The following is a 15,942-nucleotide window of genomic DNA, read 5'->3' on the forward strand; positions in this document are numbered from 1 at the left end:
AGAGCTGCCAGATCAAGCTGGGTTTTCATAGCAGCTGGAGCTGATCGCCTCCATGCCATGGTGCTGCAGTAAACCATGCAGGAGGAACCTCCATCAAGTGTTCAACATGTCATGAATTTTCTCTGATGAAATCTTTGGGGTTTTTTTTAGCTGAAAGTTAGAACTGTGTTACACAGGCATGTTCAAAGTCTGGCCTGTGGACCAAATGGCCAGAATTCAAATTCCTTCCGGCACCCATTATAACATCAATTATAGCACTTTAACTTTTAACACACCCAGCACTTTTTAAGAACTACAATTTCTTGAAGGTAATTCAAGAAATTGAATTACCTTAACATAACGTGAATTACGTTATGAGCCGTTGTGAACCAGTGGCAACAACCTGTGGATCCTTGACCTTCAGAGTTTTAGGGAAGAACTGATTTCTTTTGTTTCTGTGATCTAAATCACAGTTCTTTTTACTTCTGAATAAGATAACTACAGTATATGTTATTTTTCTGTTTATTGGGACATTGTTTAAATTTAAAATTTTACAGTGAGCATTTACTCATGAATAATTTTTGACAGTTGATTTAAACCCAGATTTAATGTTGACAAAAGTTTTAATTTCAGACTTTTTCTCCATTTTCTTTTTGGTCTTCAAATATGAAATTCACAGTAACTTTGAATGTGATTATCCCTGACGGTTCACATAGATATGATTCTCTTCTATGTGAAAAATGAAAAGCATCCCATTGCTAAAGAAATTCCTTAACCACGTTAACCACATTTATTCCTGTCTGTATGAGACCACCCGTAGTGGATGCCCATGGACTACCACCTTGTCGTGGTTGGGGGGCTTGTGTGTCTTGATGACCTTGGATAGCTGTGCTGGCTGGAGCTTTGTGCTCCTGGTAGGTTCTCCCATGCCAGACGGATCGAGGGGTAGAGGCCAGACTTAGAGCAGTCCACTGGCCCTCCAGGTTGGGGGTTTGGCACAAGGCTAACCACCCGGTCCTAGAAAACTGAGATGGTTACAGAAACAGCTACCAAATCAAAAACCACTCTAACGTGCAACGGGTCTCCAGAGTCCCAACAAGAGACTGTATGAAAGACTGACCTTGGAAGCCACTGACAGGAAGATGGAAGTCTTTAGCACCAAAACCAAGACCAGATAAGGATTCTGGAATTTACGAACAATGTACCAAACAGGAAAAGTAGCACAAGTGACATCATAAAGACAGCACTATACTGGACACCAGATGGAAAAAGAAAAGGAGGGCGGCCGAAGATCACCTGGTGCCGAACAGTAGAAGCCGAGCTAGATGAATGTAGACAAACCTGGGGAACGTCTACACCTTGGCCCGCAACCATCAGAAATTGAACGATTTCGTTGCTGCCCTATGCGTCTCAAGGTGTAAAGCGCAGTAAGAATCCCATTTAATGTGATTTTCAAGGGTTCAAAGAATGCAAGCTGAATGGTTGGCCCTCAGCCATTTTCCCCTCATCAAATCTGGCCTCTAGTGCAATAAGTCAATATAAAATCTGTTTTTATTGATTTACCTTCTACAGATGACGTTCTCAGTTTGAGACAAAGTCCATTAACGTCTCCATAAGACTCCTGGATCCTGGTGATTGCCTCCACTCCTCTTAGTTCCATGAGTGAGCGAAGCTCCAGCAGAGAGCAGCTAAACTCTGCCTCGCGGCTGGCTTCGCCACGCTGCACATATTTGGAGCCACGAAACGAGTTGTTGGCCATGTCTTCTTTGTCAGGAACTCAGAAAGGAACTTCCCCAAAAAAGTCAGACTCAATCTTGAGCCTGAAGCGCAGGTCTGTCCTGACAGGGATCGTGTGCCTGAAGAGGAAAAGAAGAATGGAGGATCAAAATGGCAAAACACCAAATGATGAGATCAATATAGTCTTGGCAAACATTCCTAACATTAAAATGCTTTTGAAAACATTCAGGCAGGAATAAAGTTTGCATGGAAGGGAGAAATATTTGAACGTTTGAACTCAAAGACCACTTTTCCGTTCTTTTTTTTTTTTAAATAAAACCTGCCTTTTCTCTCACTGTACACTTAGTTAAAGTGTCTTCAGTCCTTTAGCAGCCTATTTTATTGGTTTTCTTTACTTTCCATTTGCCAGAGAGGCTCCACTGATTTAAAGATTTAAGCCATAGTCCTTTTTTTTACTTAAGTTTTATTTTACATTTTTTAAACAAACACAAATGTACATGACATCAAACAAAATAAGTCTTACAAACAAAGAGAAGAAGAGTAAAAAAAAACAAGTGAGGCAGAAAAAAAAAAAAACAGGAGAAAAATAAGTCATGACAGCCACCATTCCAGAAATGTAAACAGGTCATACAATGGAGTTTTTATATACAGTCCATCTGTCCCATTTTTCCTTAAAATGTCCTTCTCTCAATCTTAAAACAAAAGCCTTTTTTTCCATGATGTAGATCTCCTCCACTATTTCAGTCCAGTCTGTGAGGGTTAGTGGTTCTGGCTTAAGCCATCTCCTGGTTATTGCTTTCCCTGCTGCAATTAGGAACATTTTCAGCAAATACTGATCTTGAGGAATGACTGTTTCAGAAATCTTATCCAGATGTAATAGTGCCTGAGTGAAGGGCAAAGCCATAGTCTTTTTAAGTTTTTTTTTTTTTTCAAATTTACATTTTGCTCTTCATTTTACATTTAAAAGTGGGATTTTTCTGTGGCAATCCTTGATATCCATCTTTTTAGTTTAACCCTTTTTATTATTATATTACACAATACAGTGAACCTGAAGCTGCCCAAACAAGTCAAGTGTAAAATGTTGTAATTTTCTTTGAAAAAAACAGAGAAATTTACAAAAAGTGAGATCAAACTAGAACAAAGGTCAAATATGTAAAGACAAAATAGAAATGTATAAAATATAAACAAAGTTGAAAGCATGTGAAAAGTGTCTTTAAATACAGGCCGAGCTCTACTCCAAGTTTCCAGGTTTATTCCAAAGTATTGCGCTTGTTTTAAATCTATCATCTCAAACCTAAAACCCTTTCTTAACCTTCTTGTTTCATTTTGAATAAAAACTATACTGATGGGGGGACGGTGTCATTTAAACAGCCCATGAGTTCAGAGACTACTGATGGTCAAATTCCCATAGAGGCATAACCCAGAAGGAGGGTCAGAGGGCAGGGATGTCCAGCTCAGTTTAGCCATTACCTATTGAATTCTGTGACTTCATGTTCTTTATGATTTCATGTTTACCATACAATTACAGCCCATTTAGACAACTGCTGTTGTAATATTGGGTTATATAAATAAAATTGAATTGAACACCTGCACCGTAACACACTCTCCACTTCTGATGCCTTTATAATTGGCAGGAACGTGTTCAGGTATTGCACAGTGCTTTGCCTCGTTTTATGACTCCCTTTTGCATTTGCTCCTCATGGACGGAAAACTCTGCGCCTTCAGCTGTAAGCTGTGTCAATCAGTCAGATCAGGCTTAATCTGAGCAAACGAAAGATAGCCTTCTTGAGGCCGAGGCAGGAGAACAAAAACATGGCTCTCAAATATATTAACACTGTTTTGTCTTTTATAAGAATCCAAAAGCAAAGACAAGCTGATATTTATTGACATGCTTCCCACACAAACTAAACCTACAAAACTCAGAAAAACTCAGGATTTTTGCAAAATGGTTTCTATTATTCCTTTTTTTTTGACTGTAGTCAAATCACTAATTATTCTGGTAAAAACAGACTGATTTCCAATTTGAAAAAAGAGGTTTTACTTACAGAAACTTCCCCCATTGCCTTCTGTTAGTAACAGCAGGTATTAGTGGCAGTGCAATTACTCTGAGCAGCGTCACAATCCAAGCTCCAGGACCGGTCCATAACCAGCCACAACTCTTCAGGGCACTTTCTCAGAAACCACAGTTTCCTCAGCAAACCCTAAATTCACAAATTCACTGGAGCTTCGCTGTCTGACGGGCATAGGCAGCCCTCTCTGTGGTGAAGAAGAAGAAGAAAAAAAAAAAGACAACGAAAAAACAGAGCCGGCTAAATGATTATCTGAGGAAAGCCTCGCCTAATCTAATTAGACAATCTGTGGCTTCAGTGAGCAACAGGGAGACGGTTTCTGCTGCTCCTGCAGCTCCTCCTGCTGAGAAACACTCACACGTCTCCTACTGAGACACACACATAGGTGGAACGGGAATACTCACACAACACCCAACAGCAGCAACTGAAGCTCCTGTGGTCAGGATGAGCAGACCTGAGAGGAAGACGCAATAAAGACAGGTGCTGCATCTTTACGCCACCTCAAATATTCTGCCTCATCCCAGCAGCATCACATACAAATCAAGCTTTACTTACAAAACTCTGAAAACACCCTTGCATCAGGGCTGCCTTTACGGCAAAGTTGTTTTCTTTTGTTGTGCGTGCACACATAGCTGACACAACCCACAAAACACACAAACACGTGACGCACACAAACACAAGCGCAGGTAGGTGGATTACAGCACACAGGAGGATTACTGAACATGCACACACACAGGACTGTTACTCTTTAACATTCAGGACCAGAGTGTGTTTGCACAAAAGAAGACTAACTCTGACCTTTCTGCACACTTTTTAAAGGTGAGCGCTATAAATATGATGTTCTGAACACACCAAAAGCAGGAAGAGTCGCTGTGTCAAAGCCTGCTGCCAAAGGGATTAAACCTGGGTGTGGGACAGATGCCCAGTAGTTTGTGTTACCCACCTGGGTTTGCCTCACACAACATCATCATTTGAATTTGAGTAATTTGCTCTTCTTGGCACTATGCATGCTGCTGCGCATCAAAGCTTGTGTCTCCCACTGGAAAAATATAAAATTAGGTCTTAAGGTATGCCAGCTCAGGCCCCTGCTGTTCTGGTTGTACATCACTGACCTCCCACATCATCCTTACATTGTGACGTATGCCGATGATGCTGTGCAGTTAACACAGGGCAGAGATGATTAGACCAAAGCTACAAACCTCACAGTTCCTCTTAAGACAAACTGCAAAGCTAGTTAAAAACAGACCTGTCTAACGCTTAGTCCGAAAAACACAAGTAATCTGGCCGATGAGGGCGCAGGCGTAACCTGCCTCCACCCTCACACCCCCTACTACCCCCTTTTTACCTGCCCTCACTGGCCTAGGAGATGCTTTGAGCCCTTCACATTCCTCTGCCAGACTGGTCAACATGTGACAAATTCATGAGAAAAACATTTTTTTTCCAAACAGAAGGGTTTACTGTAGTCTCCATAAGAACCATTGTAGTTTTTGTTTGTCTGAGAGTGAAGAACAGATCTACATCACTTTATAAAAATCTGCAATGGTAAACTTTTTCCTTGGCAACTGAGGTTTTTTTGTTAACCACGCCAATTCCTAATATGTTCATATCACATATCAGTTTGTTCAGCTTGAGCCAACATTCATGTATCACTTTTATTTTTTTAATTTTCCAGGAAAAAAAACATGCTACGAATGAAGGAATGCCACTTTTGCTTGTTTAAGTATCTCAGATTTTTGCTCTATTTCAACCTCACATTCAGACATTATCGATCACCCGGACACCAACTCCCTGGCAAGGCAGCAGGGGCAGACGTGACCCCCCAGACACCCACACAGAGAAGCAGATCGAAGGGGTCTGCCCCCCTAGACAAACGGCACCAGCCACCCAGTCCAGAGGTAGCACAAGGTCCAGCGCAAGGTCACACCCACCTGAGAGTTCCCACAGCCGCAGATCAGGCGTCCACCAACACCCAGGCGTCTGCATCCCCCAAGAAACACTCATGTCACAGCCTAGCCAACTACCTCCCTGCCCTGTGGGGAGTCCAGCACAGATCCAGGCAGGAAGAGGGCTCCAGCGAGAGACAAGGATCCCTGCGAAAAATGGTTAGCATGGACCGACCAGGCTCTCTGGTGTTGATGATGATGAGGAGTTACATAGCAAGAATGCACGGACCAGAACCAGAACCAGGGACACAAACACCACCAGGCTCAGATGATGCTAGAAATCTCAAGGATCCCCCTCCCTATATGTGGAGAGAGGATTGCCGGGTCAATGAAGCCAATACCCAAAGAACACAACCAGCACGGCTGAGCCGCTGACACATGATTTCTGTGAGGACTCTCATTCATACAGGAGAGTTCCAGAGCAGAACAGTTTCCAGAAAACAAGGGTCATCCAGACCCAAGACATTTTGTCAATACTGTAAACACAACAACACAAAACACTTCAATTAGGAAAAAGCACAAGCTTGATTAAAAAGGTGTGAACGAGGTATTTCTGCTCATTGTTTTTCAAAAGTGTGATTTGTAAACAAAAATGTTATTCAAGAACTGAAGAATGCAGTCAATTTAAAACGAAACATAGCAAATTAAATTAAAAAAAGAACAGATTTAATCAATAGAAACAAGGGCCTTAGCTTAAGCGTAAACAGTTCAAGAGTGATGTGTTTAGAAATCTTTTTTTTAATCAAATACTTCTTTTTTAAAATAACTATTCCTTCCTTGTGACCTAGATTTGACTAAAATTCACTTTAGAGTCTATAGTTTTAATTTGTTACCTTCTCGCAATAGAAAATAAAATAGTTATTTACCAGAGCAAACTCTTCGCAAAAAGTAGTGTATTTAAGTGTACTACAAGTATACTTAGTCTACACTAAAAGGTAGGCAGTATACTTTAAACTTTTATATCCATGCATTGTAGACTTAAAATGTTCACATTTCTTCAGAAGGACTCAGTTAGTATACTTCTTACACTACATGTACATGGTCTACAGTACACTTGCAATACTCATACTCAAGTAACAAAAACTTCAAGTAATTTTTACTAAAGGAACTTTGAATTGTTCTATAGAGCGTAAGAAAGAAACAAAAAATGAATCTTAAGAAATTATATAAATTGTGTTTTTCATCCCGATGAAAGCAGAGAACATTAATAAATTATGCGGTTCTGGATTAAACTTTCATTTCAACCTGTTCCGTTTCCTTCAGGATCAGAACTGATAACGTGTCGTAGTCACGTGTTCCGGGCAGCTGACTGTGACGTCACAAAGCAAGATGGCGAGCTGGGACAGAGGTAGGAAACCGAACACGTATTCACTTTTTAATATTTGTTCATCTTCGGTGTTTTAATCAGGATAAGACGAGTCCCGTAGATCGGAGGGAGTATTTAAAGCGAAATAAAGTCGGATTAGATTACGACCGGAAATGTGGAGCGTCTGACTCTGAGCTAACAGTAGTTTAGTTAGCTGTTGACAAGTCAGTGTAGCTATCATGAAGTGAACTAACTTTGAGCTGTCAACAAATTCGTTTATTTACATAAAACCACCTTAAGTTCTGAGGGATTTTTTTTCAAATAAATGTTCAAGTTTCACTCTATTTTTTCATCTTTTGGTTCCTATTTAGATAAACAAATTTCCTTTTTTTCGGAATCCGTGTAATTAGTAATACTATGGTCGGAAATGACATTACAATCTCTCATGTCCGTCGGTAACTTTGGTTTAACCTGAAATTCTGTGGTTCTGGTTCTCATTCGAGTTTCTGCTCAGTATTTAAAGACCCACTCCCATGAAAATTGTGTTTTTAACTTGTTCTTGTGCCATTGTTTCTCATTATGGAGAAAAGTAAGTAAGCTTAAAATTGCATTTCTGAGTTTCTTTATTCAAACTATTGTTAATCTGGAACAGACGGAAAATTGCAGTTTGAAAAAACTTGTAGTTGTGACGTAGGAGCTACAATCGGCGAGCCACAAGCTTCCTGCTCCGCTCCATTCTGATTCATCCCCTGTCAGTCAAATGGATCCATCTTCTGTCTTTGTTTTCCTTCTCTGAGCTGGACTCTGGATCTAAGCTGTAGGTGGTGTAGGTACCATAACCGCTACCACACTAGTCCCTGGAATCCACAGATGCATATGGGCCAGTTTGGAGAGCAGAGGGAACACATGCTGTTGAGATTTCCACCACAGCAGTGGATCTTCAGTGAGAGGCAGAGAAGAGGCGTCTTGATATTGTTTGACCTCTTTTTCTGCGAGGCTGCTGCTGTAGAGGCATAAGAGGTCTTCTTGAAGGTTTGACCCAGAAGATCTACTCGTGCAGACTTTCTTTTCTTGGTGGTGCTGGTGTCGCTGCTGGAATGTGGCGGCTCCTCATCCTCCAAATCCTCCTGTAGGTCATCACAAGACACTGGATCCCCTTCCTTTAAAGCTGCTTTTGACTTCAGTTTTGCAGACGTGTCTTGCAGAAACAAAAGAGATTTAAATCTAGGGTCTAGGGCTGAGGACATGCGTAGGAGATCTTTTTCCACCTCAGACTGATATCTCTTTGAAAGGTCTTGATCTCTCGAACCAGAGGAGAATCTTCTTCAGTGCTAGTTGAGTTGTACAGCAGTTTGGCATGAAGAGGAGCAATCATTGAAATGGTTGGATTCTTTTCCACAAGCATTGGTTTAAGTGCTTTAACCATCTCTTCAGCGCTTGAAATGTCATCCTCTGTCAATGCACAGTCTGTCACATTCTTTCTAACCTTGAGAAAAGAAAAAGAAATTCAAATTTTAGTGCTCTCAAGAAATGTATATTTTATCATTTATATTTAACCAATTATGCTTTCTAACTATAATCTTAATGTGTATTAGCAATATATATACATGCCAAGTAAATTTTTTAAGTGTAATGTAATTTACCGTATCCTCAGTCGAAAGGCCCCCGAACGGTTATTGCAGGCGAACGGTTACGGTACCTACACCAGATAGCTCTGATATTGCTCACCATTTTTGTTGCACTGCTAATATTAGTTTGGGGTTCTGAGCGGCTGTACGCTAGCAGTAGAGAATGTAATCACAGGGATCATAGGAAATGAGGACGGGCTTTCTCTGCACCAACAGTTCTGCCCACAACTCAGAGGTGAAGTTCTGATGAACTCCTACCGCTCTGCAGGAACTATGTCCTAGAAAACAACACAGTTATTTAGATTTGGGCTAAAAACATCATCATCATCATCATAAATAAAAAGACCATTTCTGGCTGCTGGTACCATTACAGAGAGTAAAAAGGTCCTCGGAAGTGACTCCTCCCTGAAAGTACACAGGCTCCTCGGCAGTACTGCAGGTACAGTCAGTACAGTCAGTACAGCCTTTCTGCAGGCACACTTCAGTCCAGTTTTTATGAAGGTGTTAGTTATATTCCCCCCTAAATATTCCTGGCTTGGGTGTTCAGTGATGATGGAGCAGCAGGCCGATATCTCATGAGTGAACTATCACCTTTTCTTTGGTTTCCTCCAGGTCATGGTACTTCCTACAGTCTCATCAGTAAATCTGTGATCAAAGATCTTAACATAGCATTCAAAAGTGCAGCTAGAATGAAAGCAAAACTTGAGGTCTGTTTTAAACCCATTCACGTGTAGCTTCTTTTAAATTGGGCTTTATTGACAAAAGTTTTTAATGTGTATGTCTGATTAAATGTAAAACCTTTGGCTAAAACAAATCACTTTTAATTCATCTTGTATGTTTTCAGATCATGACTCAGTGGATGACATGCTGGATGCTAAAAACAAACGTTTGGCTGAGAACCTGGCCACCAAAGTCTCCAGACTGAAATCTGTGAGTCAAACTAGAACATTTCTGCAGATTCCTGAAGATGATGTACTTTTATTTCTCTATTTGTAGCTTGAATGGAAGCAGAGAGACGAATACGTTTATACATTTATGCTTCTGTCAGACCTTACAGGATTTCGCAATGTTGCCATTGCACCAATTCACGGCAGTTTAACCAAATCCCACAACATTTTCTCGTGTTGAATTTCATCCAATTGCCCCAACTTTTTTGCGGCATTCTCATTTTGGAAAAAGTTGGACAGGTCACGCTTCTCAAACAATCAGTTTTAGAGGCTTAATCGTATATTTAATCAGTCAGACGTGTCCATTCTTTGTTCCGCCATGGCTGATAACGTCTCTGTCACATCTGTAGCTTCCTGCAGGTTCTGTTGTCAGGCTATGTCAAAAGTGCATAACTTAATGAAGCTTATGAATGTGTGAGTGTGGAACATCTAAATGGCAGGTGCAGACTTTATGCTTTAATGACTACAGTCAATGTTTCAAAGACTACCACTAGGTTATAGGGCGCAGTTTCAGTTATGGGGGATTTTTCCTGTATTTGACACACAAAAGGCGCTCCGGGGGTTAGGGCGTGGGCACGTTAAAACACCGGTACAACATGCTTGCTAGTGTGTGTTTTAAAAAAAAGGCAGCGGGAGCAAAACTGAGTTGGTTGTGATTTATTTTTTGTTTTTTCAGTCATCAATCAGCATCCAAAAATCCATCAAAGTCCTTTTCTTCTGTCCCGGGTTAAATAAAAAAAATGAATACAACCGCTGCATAGGGCCCCACGTTATTGTTCACCTGGGGCCTCCAAACTGCTAAGTCTGCCACATATCTGTCATCTTATGACTGCAGTTATATTTTCTCCTGCATGTCTGACAGCTGGCGTATGACATCGACAGAGAGGTTGATGATCAGAACGACTACCTGGACGGCATGGTAAGTAATCGGGAAATCCTCTTTTTAAATCTCATCCATCTGTACAAAGATGTTAGGTGGAGTTTTTTTTTTAGCTGTTTTTATCTGAAAACTGTTTTTTTCTTAAAATGATCGAAGCTGTTTCAAAACAGACAATTGTTGCTATACATCCCAGTTTTTATTTAGAATTTGCAGTTTACTTGGTTTATTACAAGTGTTGTGTTCTAAAAATAACCCGGGATAGGTCACATCTGCAAAGTAGGAATACAGATGTTTTAAGGCTGTAAAACTCCTCACTACACACTTTCTACACTCTTTTCAGAGAGACATGAACATTTTCACACTTTTCTCTTTTGTTTAAACTTTTAAAGTTCAAACCTTCCGAGAAAAATAATCCAGGATTATAGAAGGAAAACAAAGATCTGATTGTGATCAAAGATTTATCTTGATTTGGCAAACATAATACATTCTGAACAGGAGACACGCTACAAATGAGATACATTGACTAGATCTACAGCCAATCAGGACACAGAACACTGAAATAAAAAAAACAAAATAAAAACCATGTGAAATTGCATTAAGAAAATCAACGAGACGGTGAAACTGCGATATAGCAAGGGAAGACTGCGAGGAACAATGTTGAAGGCTGGAATGTCGTCACATTATCCAACATGGAGACACTTTCTGATACCAAAATGTTGGATTAAGACCCAATCACAGTTTTGGGCGTAAAATGCTTAGAAATAGAGCTAAATGTTTTTCTTGTTATTTTTATGAGCTACTCCTCTGTGACTCTAAGGGGCGATGAAATCAAATCACTTGTACCTTTTTTGTTTTTTTGAGTGATTTATCAAACAAAGGACTATAATCCAGGAAAGGGACTGCGTTTGTGTTCCCAGGGTTCTGCATAAACAGTTGTCTTGCTGTCACAGACGTAAGTGGAAGTGTTACTGGCTTCTTCACAGATGAGTGTGGAAAACCTGCTGTCTATGTGGTTCTCGCAATCCACCTGGAGAGTTAATCCTCCAAATTCAGGCCTTACAACTGTGTCTCAAGCAGGAAGGCAGTAGATCCCAGAAAGCAGAAGCTGTCAAATGAAGGTGTATTTTCCGCTCCCTGGTGATGATCGTGGAGTTTATAAGAAGCAGAACAAACACTTATTGATATTCCACTAACGTGGTTGTAATGCTGAAGATTTGTCAGTCTCTCTATCTTAAATAAAAAAAAGGCAGATAGTTGTGGGAAATTTCTAGACGGATCAAAGGCTTTAGTCAGACTGGACACATTTGGTTTCCTTAACTTGAACCGGCGTTCGTTTTCCCTGATAATCTGTAACAGATTTTCAGACTGAATACATCCAAGCGGTTGGGGACCAGGAAACGCTCTCTGAGCCATCTTTGGGGCTGTCTCGGTTCGTTTCCAATCAGACTGAGCTTTGGTTCGCTCTGAGATACCTCTGTCTGAATACAATCCGTCCTTGGAGCGAAACACCTGAACCAAAACGGCCACCGTAGCCGATTTAAACAGAGTAGGAATGAAGGAACGGGCGAACAGTTTTCAGCTGTTATTTTAGCACAGATGAAAAAGTTTCTTACACGCATTTCTGTGTCTCGTTACGCGGCATACACTCAGTGCTGCTGTGACGTCACCCTTGTAGTTCAGATATCTCTTCAAAACAATGCCATAACACCACAATGATGAGACAGCAACTCATTGAAATGTGGTCGGATGAGTTCAGACTCATCAACACAATTTTTAACGTGATACAAATCACTTCTCCCAGTTTCCCCAACAATCTAGATGTCATAAACACTCATTAGCGTTCCTTCATACCCAACATCTCCTCATCACTACAGTTGCTAGCATCCTCTGAGTTGAAGCTCACATGGCCCGTCTCCTTGCAGTAGCCGCCTTACAGCATGCCTCTGCCATACCAAAAAAAACAAATAAAACATGTTGTTCCTGACCTTAAAACCTGGTAAGCTTTATTAACCCTTGTGCTATCTTATGGGGTCCAGATGACCCCACCCTTCCATTGACGTGTTCTCCCTACCATGACAACGGTGGATAAAGGTGGAAAGATTTCATGTAATCCATGGACACCAGTGAAGATCACAAATCATTGAAGAAAAAAGGTTCAGAGCACTGTCTAGTGGGTCTAGATGACCCAACTCCCAATGGTAAAGTGCCTAGGATAGCACAAGGGTTACGTTAACAGTCTCAATACGGATTGTAAAGTGCAGCACGTCCGTCTTTCTCTTGTTGCTTTGACCCGTCCTCGTAGTTCCTGGCCAATGACTGAAGAGATCTTTAGTCACATGGTTTTGTTTACAAGCTTTGGTCTGGAACAGAATGGTCTGCTTGATGAAAGTTTGAATACAGACCAAACACAAGGTTTGGGACTCGATCCGGAACAAAGAATTTTTTAAGTCTGAATACACCCTAAAGAAAGTTAGGTTTAGCCTCGTATAGAAAATGTCTACATCCTTTACGGCATGGAAAAGCTCTTTCTGGTTCCATTTAACATCCAAATCCACCTTATTCTACCATACAAACAAAACTGGCGGAAGATGGTAGCAGATGCGTTTCAGCCGGAGTTACTCTAAACCAAACGACTACCCAACCCAAATCTAAAGGCCCGTACACACCGGGACGAATTTCGCCCGCGATATTCGCCGACGTTTAACGCCTCGTGATTAAACAAAGGGCACCAATGTGAGTGTGCACACCGACGCGAAAAAACGCCACGCGTCAAAGCGTCATGTTTTAAAAAAACGCCTCGGGTTCTTTTTTTTGTACGGGCCTCGCCGCGCGTCAAACTATTCGACCAATGAGAATGGCGCTTTTGCACACGTGTCTGGAGCTTCTGAAATTACAGTAAAACACAACTTGGGGGCGCTCAAACACAAAACTGCCTTGCTGAGCACACATACCAGCGAAGAAGATAGACGCCAAGTAGCGTCTACACTGCCGCGAAGAAATAATGACGGACATTCTAAAATATCCCCGAACCAAGCACCAGTTGGAGCAACTGGTGCTTGAAATATTCATGTTTTCTTTGTATGATTCTGAAAAACGCGTAAATACTTGCTCTCTTCTTCTGAGTGAAAAGCGACTTTAAGAAGCGTAAAGTTGCGCAGCGCCACCTTGTGTACAGGAGTATTTCTGTTTACATTAAGCGCCATTTAATGTCAGGGAATGAAATTGCATGTTCGCTCGGCTCATCGTCAGCGAAAATCGCCTGGGTGTGAACACAAAAGACGTGGCGAAAGACGCTGGCGAATAACGCCTGGCGAATATTCGTCCCGGTGTGTACGGCCCTTAAGACTGAAACGACTTCTGTCCCAGGGATGTGGTTTGGATATAAGACTGACTGGGACCAGACGACGGGGTTTTGTAAATATTGTGACTCCCTTCCAACACAACAAACCTATTTAATCAGCAACGATAGAACTACGACAAAAAACACAGTGTATGAGCTAGAGCCGCAGCATAGAGTGATGACATAAGCACTCAAAAAGGTTCAGACACCGTTACAGTGTGCACTCGTACACGTTAAATATTCTAATAGCATAAGTTAAAGATCTTGATTGAAAACAGGTTCTAAATAAAATAAAGATTAAGTTCCAACTAACTTTGTTTAATACTGCATAACTGTCAAACTGCACTTTACTGCACAACTTTATTTAAACTATTTGTTTATTGAATTTACAGACAAAATCGGATTTTGCAGAATATTGATACTGGGATATAAAACGAGACATTTTGGTCATATTTCCTAACCCTACTTCTGAAATGGTTTAGCTGGTCACCAAATAATTAAGATTCAAAGACTTCCAGCAACAACAACTAACTTCTTCTCCCTCTTTCAGGACTCAAATATGATGAGTGCAACAGGGCTGCTGACCGGAAGCGTGAAGCGTTTCTCCACAATGGTTCGATCCGGCAGAGACAACCGCCGCCTCCTCTGCTACGTTTCCTTGGGGCTGGTTCTCATCTTCTTCATGCTCTACTACCTGGTTTCCAGGATCCAGCGGTGATTTCAGAAAAACCTTCTCAGCCAGAGACCTACGGATGATGTGAAGCTGAATCTATAGAGTATAGATCCAAGTTTACATGCAAGGAAGAGGAGTTTTCTTCGAATCCCCAATGGAAGGAACGCCAGACTGATAATCAGAGAGGTGTAGAGAACTCCACTGATGTTGTGGAAACAAAAACCTTACCTTCACTAAAACCCTTCTTGTTCCAACTTGGGGACACCTCACAAGAAAAGATCAGCTCTGCAGCACAGGGGAAGTCAAAGTTTCTGAGCCAAACAAAAAATTATAAATTGGCATCACATGTCAATGATGCTGACAGTTACATACAAGTGACCCCAGACTATGTCTCCATTAAAAATCTACAACAACTGAAGCACTTTATTATTATTAGTTAAAGATTACGCATGATATCACTGCAGAGAAGGAAAGTCCAGAATAGTGAAAAAGGTATCAGCTGTTTTTTTATTGTCCTAAATTCCTTTGGAAATATTTGTTTTTCTCTCTCTCTGTTCTTCTTGCACACATTTATTTTTATCAGTTTTTGTCAAACGAGTTGAAGTCCCACTCCGATCACCTTTTGGTCTATTGTAAAGGTGTTACCCGTGGTCTTTTATGATGATGCGGTTTTCAGCCAAAATCAAAAAGCCTGTGTCATTTTCAAGGACATAGTTTCTGCAGAGCGCCAGGAGTTCATCAGAAATCAACCTCTGAGTCGTGGGCGGGGCTGTTGGCGCACACACTCCCGTTCTAACATTACTGGTGCAACAAAAAATGGCGAGCAATATTGCAGCTATCCAGCTGTACAGTTTGCATCCAGAAAACAAAAGTTCATGGATGTATTTGTCTGACAGTGGATGAATCTGAATGGAGAGCTGCTCAGTGGATTTTTTACATATTAAATACAATCTTTTCCAGCTGATTGTTTTGATCTGATTCCCAATGATTTGAGTAAAGGAAATACTCGATTTTAATCTTAATTTTCCTCATGTTTCCTGTATAAAATGCCACAAGAGCATGTTAAAAACTGAGTTTTCATCCGAGTGGGTCTTTAAAATGAAAGATGAGGGTTTTTTTCTGTTTTCAATTACGTAAATGATTATCTAACAGTAAATTAATATTAAATGAGTAGCTTACTCGCACGGGGGCAACTTTTAAGTTCTGGTTATTCTATAAGTTGAACTGACAGATTCATTTAATTTTTTATTATTAAATTTCACAGCAGGTTTTTAGGATCTTGTTAAATATTTATGTAAAGAAATGTAAACATTTTTATACAATAAAAACCTTTAAGAAACTATATATCGTTCTATTTTAGTGCTTCTGCTTGTAAAAATAAACTTGGTTAATACTGCTGCGCTCATTTTTGAATTCCGATTATGTAGGCGTGATGTTCGT

At 40.7% G+C, this 15,942-nt stretch overlaps 2 protein-coding genes across 3 annotated transcripts in view; one reads left to right on the top strand and one right to left on the bottom strand.

Annotated features, from left to right (window-relative positions):
• The window catches only part of LOC101173614 (plasma membrane calcium-transporting ATPase 1-like), a 53,833-nt gene extending 49,599 nt beyond the window's left edge, over window positions 1–4,234 (bottom strand). The window contains exons 1-3 of one of the 2 annotated variants that reach the window (XM_023955477.2): window positions 4,190–4,234; window positions 3,762–3,972; window positions 1,543–1,835 (exon numbers count right to left, since the gene is read on the bottom strand). In XM_023955477.2, coding sequence (XP_023811245.1) covers window positions 1,543–1,738 — 196 coding nt within the window. In that variant the 5' untranslated portion in view covers window positions 1,739–1,835; window positions 3,762–3,972; window positions 4,190–4,234. Of the gene's footprint in view, window positions 1–1,542; window positions 1,836–3,761; window positions 4,019–4,189 lie in introns of those variants that run through there. The other variant, XM_078948275.1, reaches the window with a different exon arrangement.
• A 2,744-nt stretch (window positions 4,235–6,978) lies between these two features.
• bet1l (Bet1 golgi vesicular membrane trafficking protein-like) lies at window positions 6,979–15,846 on the top strand. Its single transcript, XM_004086221.5, has 4 exons — window positions 6,979–7,076; window positions 9,507–9,592; window positions 10,472–10,528; window positions 14,380–15,846. Exons 1-4 carry the CDS (start codon window positions 7,058–7,060, stop codon window positions 14,545–14,547), a joined length of 330 nt encoding a protein of 109 aa, XP_004086269.1. The 5' UTR covers window positions 6,979–7,057; the 3' UTR covers window positions 14,548–15,846.
• The last annotated feature ends 96 nt before the right edge of the window (window positions 15,847–15,942 follow it).

This window comes from Oryzias latipes, chromosome 6 (assembly GCF_053564925.1).
Source record: "Oryzias latipes strain Hd-rR chromosome 6, Olatipes_Hd-rR_3.1".
NCBI lineage: Eukaryota > Metazoa > Chordata > Actinopteri > Beloniformes > Adrianichthyidae > Oryzias > Oryzias latipes.